The 8,519-nt window shown below is 35.3% G+C and overlaps 3 protein-coding genes across 3 annotated transcripts; all 3 read left to right on the forward strand.

Moving 5' to 3' along the window:
* Nucleotides 1-505: 505 nt before the first annotated feature.
* On the forward strand, nt 506-3,150 carry LOC106344044. The gene is made up of 9 exons (XM_013783425.1): nt 506-723; nt 805-867; nt 942-997; nt 1,296-1,389; nt 1,483-1,543; nt 2,418-2,499; nt 2,622-2,677; nt 2,774-2,837; nt 2,919-3,150. The coding sequence occupies exons 1-9, from the start codon at nt 571-573 to the stop codon at nt 2,980-2,982; spliced, it is 693 nt and encodes a 230-aa protein (XP_013638879.1). The 5' UTR covers nt 506-570; the 3' UTR covers nt 2,983-3,150.
* A 1,966-nt stretch (nt 3,151-5,116) lies between these two features.
* On the forward strand, nt 5,117-5,818 carry LOC106344566 (non-specific lipid-transfer protein 5-like). The gene is made up of 2 exons (XM_013783924.1): nt 5,117-5,529; nt 5,649-5,818. Exons 1-2 carry the CDS (start codon nt 5,183-5,185, stop codon nt 5,656-5,658), a joined length of 357 nt encoding a protein of 118 aa, XP_013639378.1. The 5' UTR covers nt 5,117-5,182; the 3' UTR covers nt 5,659-5,818.
* A 1,267-nt stretch (nt 5,819-7,085) lies between these two features.
* Nucleotides 7,086-7,965, forward strand: LOC106297749 (non-specific lipid-transfer protein 12-like). The gene is made up of 2 exons (XM_013733930.1): nt 7,086-7,448; nt 7,720-7,965. The coding sequence occupies exons 1-2, from the start codon at nt 7,108-7,110 to the stop codon at nt 7,736-7,738; spliced, it is 360 nt and encodes a 119-aa protein (XP_013589384.1). The 5' UTR covers nt 7,086-7,107; the 3' UTR covers nt 7,739-7,965.
* Nucleotides 7,966-8,519: the final 554 nt, after the last annotated feature.

Raw genomic sequence — 8,519 nt, forward strand, 5'->3', positions numbered from 1 at the left:
GGAAAGATTTGAAGACAAAATGTTTCTTTCGTCTGATATCTCTGACACAGCATGTTCTGATGTATAATCTATATAGGGGACAAAATGGTAAGTTCTCATTCACCGATTTATCCTATACCCAATTAAAAAGTTCTCTGTATAGTTACCTAAATAACTTTTATTCTATGTATTTCCAAACAAATAGATCTAAAAATTATTTATATACATGATGTTTATCTCGTGTAAGGCACGTGTGTTAACTTAGTTTATTGTTAAATTACTACAACATCTAATGAATAACTAGTCATAAATATTTTGTAAACGCACTAATTTTTAACTATTGTATCATTTATTCAAAATAATTAATAATACTAGAAACCGCAATTACCAGTATCCGCAAACTCGAGCGAGCGCAGTCACAATCACTAACCGGTCAGACCTGAGTCAACGTGTTTAGTTGGACCAACTTAGAAATTGGGCTAATGGTTGTGGCCCAATAACAAATGTGAAGAAAAGACTTGTTAGATTGCTGCTGGCTCATCATCTTTCTTTCTACCTCCGAGCAAAATCAGCGGCGGAGAAACCTGACCGATGAAGCAAGTTATGGCGAGCATGGTTACGCAGGCACCATTGAAGTCGTTAATTGAAGCTCTACTTCTGATATCGATATCATTTATGCCTCTCTCCAGCGCTTACCGACCAGGAGATATCGTGGCGATGAGCAAGATGGGACAGTACCATTCGGTTCGTATCCCTCTTTACATATTTAGCTGAGATTAACTTACAATTTGACGTAGACTAAGGATCTGTTGATTCCATGTGCAGTCGAGAACGACTTGGCATGATGTGATCGGAAAGCATTGCCCGATCTTCGCCGTTAATCGCGAGGTACTAACTGTGTATATGATTAGGTTTCGAAATGTTCCTGGGAAATTAGATTGAATTTTCATGCCGATTTGCAGGTGCTGATCCCCATAGCGAAACCAGTTGGCTACACTGGAACAGATCCTTATAAGATGTGAGAGTTTTTGATTCCTTTGAATTGAGATTGATCTGTCTTTAGCTTCTCTGCCAAGTTCATCGCTAGCTAGCTAGCTCGAATAGGAGGTTGTGAAGATAGATTCACATCTCATCTACTTTGATTAGAGTAGGAGCCGTTTTTGTATGGTGTGTTTAGTTCTGTTCTGTTGCAGATTGTTGTGTACTTCTAACGTCTTCTCTGCGATGAATATGCTGATACGGCGACATCTTTTCCTTGTTTGTTACATTAGTCGTATGCTGATTTTGGTGTGGATATGGATTGGTTTTACATGCAGAAAATTCCAAGTTGGAAGTGAGAAATTTCTGATACACTGGCTTTTGGTGATAAACCGGAAGAGTTCAGAAGTTCCAATGATCGATGTCAATTTGGTATGTGTAGTTTGCCTTGGGTTTTGAGTCTTTTATAAGCTTCCACTGATTAGGTGTGTATGAGTCCTTTTGAGTGTGGGTTGTTTTGCACAGAGATATTCTGGAGGAGATTTGCTTGGAGTAACAGCTCAAGTTGTCTATATGCCTCTTAGCTGTACGTAGAACTCCATATCTTGTCTCTTTATTATCTGGTGAAAGTTATAATCTTCTTTGTGGCATTGGGTGCTAATATATAAATGTAGGCAGTTTGTTTACTAGTCTTTATTTGTTCTGCTGTTAGCTTTATGTCAATTAGGCCTGGGCATTTCGGGTATCGGTTCGGTTCGGTTCGGGTATTTCGGGTTTTGGGTAGTTCGGATAGGGGCTAGAGGATCCATTTAGTACTTGACCTATTTTCGGTTCGGTTCGGTTCGGATAGTTTCGGGTTCGGTTCGGTTCGGATAGTAAATGTAGGAACCGGAAAATATCCGGAAAAAGTTCGGTTCTCATTTGGATCCGGTTCGGATTCGGATAGTTCGGGTAGTTCGGATAATTTGGATAAAATATCGGTTATTTAGGGTAAAATATCAAATAATTATGATGATTTAGATAAAAAATTTGGATATTTAGGATTACTTTGGATATTTCGGATAAAACTATCTGGATAGTTTCAGATACTTTCGGGTAGTTTGGATACTTTATAATAATTTAGTTATCCTCAACTATTTTCGGATACTTTTAATAGAATTTTAAATTAAAAATATATATTTAGTGATGTTATATGTATATATAATTAATATTTTTATATATTCGGGTACCCGTTCGGTTCTCGGTTCGGTTCCGGTTCGGTTCGGTTATTTCGGATATAAAAATATAGGAACCGTTCGGGTATTTGAGGGTATTAGTCCGGTTCCGGTTTCGGGTATTTCGGTTCGGTTCCGGTTCGGTTCTTCGGTTCCGGTTATTTTGCCCAGGCCTAATGTCAATTATACAGGCTGATACTACCCATCAGCAGTTTTTGTATAAGCTGAGATTTTATCCATGAACAGATTTGAATACACACCCGGAGATCCGCAAGCAGTTCTGGGATCCTCAACACTGGCCGAAACATGTTCTTGTTAGATACACATGGTATGCTACTTTTCTTGACCACTTTCAACTCTGTCTTACCTCTCTAAATAAGATAAATAAGATAGTGGATACGGTCGAGTCGCGATATTTAGCTAAGAGACACATAAATGTGATGCATGCAGGAAGGAGCAGTCAGAGATTGATGTTTCCTCTGGATTTTATGTCCTCTTTGGCTCAGGTAAATCCTTTTTTTTGGTTCTTGCTAATTGATAAAACGGGAAATAAATTCATACACTTAATGTATTATAATCTTATGTTGTGAACTTGTGATCAGCTCTCACATTCTCTTTCGTACTCTCCATTTACGTCTTACAATCTTCACGAGAGAAGCTGGCAAGGTAGATGACGTTCATGTCCCTCTCAAGTTCAAGTGTATATCTTTCTATCTTGGACCTAATTCTTGAAACATGTTGTTGTAGGTTTGTAAGAGAGACGGTTGTGGAAAGCAGCTCGAATGTTGGAGAGTTTGGCAAGGTTGAGTGAGAGTCATATAGTCAAAAGAGTATATGTATGTTGTTGCTGCTGCTATAGATGCTTGGACTTGGTTGGTTAAAACAAAAAACAATTCCAGAAAAAAGGAGATTTGATCGAACTTGAATTAGTCGAAAGCAAAACTCTGTTCTTGTCGTAGGTTGTTCCAAACCAAATCAATCAACTTGTAGATCGTCTTGCAAAACAGAATGAAAACGAGTCCTGCATGTCCCCAAAGGAAAGAAAGTTGAGCCAGGGAATCATCAACTCTTACGACTGGAAAAGAATTGCATGAAATAACTTAACATATAATATGACGGCTTACTTTTATTCGAAGTTTCTCACTAAACAAACAACAAATGAAAAATCGTAGACCAAAAGATATCTCCAGATGCATTCTATCTTAATGGTGTGGTGTGATCATGAGGATTATTAATGTATGATATGGGTTTATTAAATATTTCCAACTCACAGTCAATTGATAATAAATGTATTAGTTTGTACCATCTAATACTCTTTCCGTTTCATATTAGTTGTCGTTTTAGAATAAAATTTTTGTTTCATTTTGAATGTTATTTTATGTTTTTAATGCAAAAGTTATTAACAATATTTTTCCTTTTATTTTTCTATTGGTTAAAATATGGTTAGGTGTATAGGTAATGATGTTTTTATTTTGGAAATATGCAAAATTAAATGTTTTCTTAATCTGTGTGTATAAACCTAAAACGACAACTAAAATGAAACGAATGAAGTATATTATTTCTTTTCTTTCATCAACATATCTCATCTCACATCTCACATCTCACATCTCACATCTCTCACATTTCATGTTCATATACATAGGCACGGCCTGACTTTTTGTGGCTTAGAAGCAAAAAAAAAAAAAAAATTGTCCCTTTAATATAACATTTGGTAAAATTGGTATAAAAAAAGAATCAAACCTGTCAACAAATTGAACAAACGACTAGTCCAAAGCCAACTGAATCAACCAATCTTTTCTCAAACTGACCCCTAAAATATATTTAACTATATCGACCCTGAAGCACATGCTTGATAGGGTTGTACTCAAGCACGGCCTGTAATCATACATAGACGTATTATCATCAATAGATCGTTCTAACAACTTCTACTAATAGTTGGGTGGTTGTGATACCATGTTTAATTTAGCATTTTAGCTCAAAACCAATCAAGAAGATTTACTTGTGACCTTTATAAGTTACTACTTCATTATTGGTTTTTTTTCATTAACAGCTAGAATTTTTGTTTCCATGGCTAAGATATCCAGTATCCACAATCTTAATTCAAAAATGAAGTCAGAATGTTTCATGATTTTATTTTTTATAAAGTTTTTTCTTCGGAATACAAAATACCAGGGACGGAATTTTAATTATCTAAGGTTTTTGTCCAAATTTATGCATTGATCCCGGTATAAATTTTCAACTGATCCATTTATTTTATGAAGTTCACGCTACCTTAATTAAAAATACTTATTTTTTATATAAGATTGACCTGGATTGTAAAAGTTTCTGCCTCCAGCCACTGCAAAATACAATCATTTAACTGAGTGATCAAATGGATGTATTTTGTTCCATTTGAATCTAACATCGTTAGATCACCATTAACCCTAGCACCTTAATTTTTTTTTTTTTTTTGGTTTTTTCTCTGATTAAAAATAAAAATATATTAAAAACGAACCAATCGCGGGCCGCCACGTGTCAGTGGGAGTCCACGAAACAGTACAAGCATCGATGCTAAATCTGGTGTTTTTGGCACCCCTTCTTCCTTTTTTACGGTGGACTCCATTACTAAACACTCCTTTAAGCATCTCCTTGTTCTTAGTTAGAATATGTTGAGTTTTAAATGGACACTCCAAATTTGTAGGTGACACAATTATGACATCTACTTTTATCTTCCAGTTTTTTACCTTCATGCCATAGTTTATAGTATACCAACGTTGACAAGTCATTGAATTGTATATATGTGGAGCAATGACTGGTCTTTTATGTGCATACAAGAATGAACTACAGTTTTTTTTATAAGAGGCAATGCATTAAATGAAACCTACCACCAACTAACCTCACACAGTCTACTCTTCATGCATTTGCCCTTTTGGATCTTTCTATATAAACACAAACTCTATTAGCTCACTTCATCATCCAAAATTAAACCCATTACTTACTTAAGCAAAAGAGAAAGAGAAAAGTTTAAGATTATGGAGGGCTTCTTAAAGCTGTCAACATTGTTGATTGTGTGCATGTTAGTGTCTGCTCCAATGGCATCAGAGGCAGCAATCTCGTGTGGCGCCGTCGCCAGCAACTTGGGGCAATGCATTAACTACCTGACCAGAGGCGGTTTCGTTCCTCGAGGATGTTGTTCGGGTGTTCAGAGGCTCCATAGCATGGCTCGGACCACACGTGATCGGCAACAAGCTTGTCGCTGCATTCAAGGAGCAGCTAGAGCCTTGGGTTCCAGACTTAACCCAGGCCGTGCTGCTCGTCTTCCTGGTGCTTGCCGTGTTAGGATCTCTTACCCCATCAGCGCAAGAACCAACTGTAACAAGTAATCTAACTCTCACTCTATTTATCTCATTTTACTTTAGGTTGTAATAATTTTATCGGGATTTTAATGAAGTACTAACCATATATGATGATGTGTTTGATGTATTTGGTTGGTTTCAGCATCCGGTGAGCATGAGAGGATATATACGTTGAAGTGTTTTAATTTCCATAAAAAATAATGTCACTACTATAATTCTATATCCTTTCAATGTTATGTGTTGTTTTCAGAATTAATGTGTTGCATTTCTTTCTTTATATACGACGGTCCATTTACGTGGCCATCTCAGTTATGTATTCCTCTAAAGCGCTAAGACCACAATTATCGGGGAGATATAAGAAGAATCCTTGACAAAAAAATAAAATAAAATATAGTGTGGATCCCACAGAAAAACAAAAAAACGGTCACAGAGGTAATTGATTAGTGACCGATCTTGGTGTGTTCCTTGTACTGTTTGCAGGCTCCGCTGAAACGTGGCGGCCCGCAATTGGTTTCTTTTTCAATTTTTTTTTAAATCAGCAAAAAAAAAAATTTAAAATTAAGAAACCCAAAAGGTGTTCCACGGATAATGATGGCCTAATGATGTACGGAATTACTATATGTATTGTTTCCACGCTGTTGCCACCGTCTGGTTTTAGTGCATCACTTCTTCGGCGCGGTGTAAATAAATTAGGACCGACGCTAGATTTTGTAGTACAGTTATGATCAAACTGATTACTACTTACGTATTGTGGTAGAAATAATAATTTTTAATTTATAATCATTATTAAGATAGTCCAATAAACTGATCAGTATGCTTTAAGAAAATAATCATAATTGGACTTCTGATACAAAGTATCTTTACAACCATTTGATGTCCCCGACTCTTTACCATTTGATGTTTTTGTCCATTGGTTTTCTTAATTGAACCACTTCCATTTTCTTTTCTCTTTTTTCTTTATATCCTTGAACTATCACTTGACCATATAAATTTCGGACTCGTACGAGTATCCTCATATATTGTGCTTGGCCTCCTTGTTTGACATGTCCAAGTAACGTAGGCCGTATACATTAATCATATTGTACATTTCTAACTGAATAATTTTACTTTTTCTAAAAATGACCTTTTGAAATTTTGTTTGATACATAATCTTTGGAATATTCATATGGTTTATTCCCTTGTTTATTATTACTGAAAAGTTAAGAGTCTCTAATATGTCGAAATATATTTCAGTTCCTATTTAAATCCAGGGGTTTGATGTTTAAATCTGCATTTGTAATCATTATTTTTGCCGTAAGCAATTTTAATTAGATTTTACCATTTTGTCAACAACTTATTATACCACATTAACTTATTTTCTAGAAAATATTTACATTCTTAGAAAAAAAACTCAAGTAACCGAAGATCGGGGAAGCAATGCATTAACATGGGAATATGTGTATTTTTTATGTTTAATTCATAGTAAATCCCGTTATTCATCAAATTTGCATGCATGCGAAACTAAGCATAATTCGCGGCTACACATGACATTGATGACGAGCTTTCCCAATTATAAAAACCGCACCGACGACCTCAACAAAGTAAAAACAATTAAAACAAAAATGGCGTTTGCTTCAAAGATCATCACATGCCTCCTCATCCTTACGATCTACATTGCAGCTCCAACAGAGTCACACATAACGTGTGGGACAGTGACAAGCACAATGACACAGTGCATCAGCTACTTGACCAACGGTGGTCCATTGCCGTCAAGCTGCTGTGTGGCAGTCAAATCATTGAACCAAATGGCTCAGACCACACCAGATCGCCGACAAGTATGTGAGTGCCTTAAATCAGCCGGTAAGGAAATTAAAGGCCTCAATATCGACCTTGTGGCCGCACTCCCTACCACTTGTGGTGTTTCACTTTCATACCCCATTGGTTTCAACACCAATTGTGACAGGTAGTTGTCCATATATAACTTTGTTTTTGGTTTTATATTAGATCTTTTTGCTTTTTTTTTCTAGATTATAGAAATAACTTTCACAGCTTTTTCCACAGAAAATATCTTGAAAGCTAGTTCTCGATCTACTCGACTCCAAAATATATAAAAGAAAATGGATTTAGACTAAACTACCAGATAAACACATAGTTCACTATAGTCGATAGTATATTGTTGTATGTTTTTTACCAGTGACATGATACATTTTTGTTTGGTTTTTGGAATGTTACAGTATATCGATTGCCGTGTGAAGGAGACTAGAGATGTACGAACGAATAATCAAAGTTGGCCCGACTTTAACCTAAACAATACTTCTGCTATTTTCTATTTTATGACTTGAGTTTCTTATTATGTGATCCATTTCATATGGTAATAAGTAATAACGATAAAGGAGCTGTCTCTCCTTTTCGACGCTTTGATGTATGTACACGTAACATACCATCAGGAATAACACTTTGTCTTTCTCTTACATGTAATATATATGATCACGAGGTTGCATGAAAAAATGAGCTTTTACTAAACCGCATATATATAAAGTTATAGCATCCATTAAAAGGATTGGCATATAAACATGTTTTGCAAGTTCAATCCAAAGGATATCATTTTAGTCTTCTAAGAATGTAAATTTCATTACTATTGTATTGTATGTTTGATACAAGAGAACCTGAATCCAAAGGATATCAGACAAAGATATCAGACCACCGGATCTACATGTACGTCAAATATTTGTTGTGAGTGTACGTTGTTTGGATTTTTTATTTATTTATATATATATATATATAGAGTTATTCTTGGGTTCACCCCCTATGATGAACCTTTAGGTTCACCAACAAATAGAAAATTGTCATTTTAAATCTAGTATCTTTTAATTAAGGAAACCAAATAACTTGGCAAATTATATTATCTTTTCAAAATAAAATTTAAAAATAAATAAAAATAATATATAAAAAATGAATTAAAAAAAAATAATGTTGTCAACAAAACGCTAAACCCTAAACTCTAATACTAAACCCTAAACTCAAATCCTAAACC

The sequence above is a fragment of the Brassica oleracea genome, chromosome C1 (assembly GCF_000695525.1).
Source record: "Brassica oleracea var. oleracea cultivar TO1000 chromosome C1, BOL, whole genome shotgun sequence".
Classification (NCBI taxonomy): Eukaryota; Viridiplantae; Streptophyta; class Magnoliopsida; order Brassicales; family Brassicaceae; genus Brassica; species Brassica oleracea.

Bases quoted from the DNA above. Each gene is read 5' to 3' on its own strand.
- LOC106344044 (XM_013783425.1), top strand. From the start codon at position 571: ATGAAGCAAGTTATGGCGAGCATGGTTACGCAGGCACCATTGAAGTCG. The intron at 724-804 runs GTTCGTATCCCT...TTCCATGTGCAG, and splicing joins AGATGGGACAGTACCATTCG to TCGAGAACGACTTGGCATGA. The intron at 998-1,295 runs GTGAGAGTTTTT...TTTTACATGCAG, and splicing joins GGAACAGATCCTTATAAGAT to AAAATTCCAAGTTGGAAGTG.
- LOC106344566 (XM_013783924.1), top strand. From the start codon at position 5,183: ATGGAGGGCTTCTTAAAGCTGTCAACATTGTTGATTGTGTGCATGTTA.
- LOC106297749 (XM_013733930.1), top strand. From the start codon at position 7,108: ATGGCGTTTGCTTCAAAGATCATCACATGCCTCCTCATCCTTACGATC.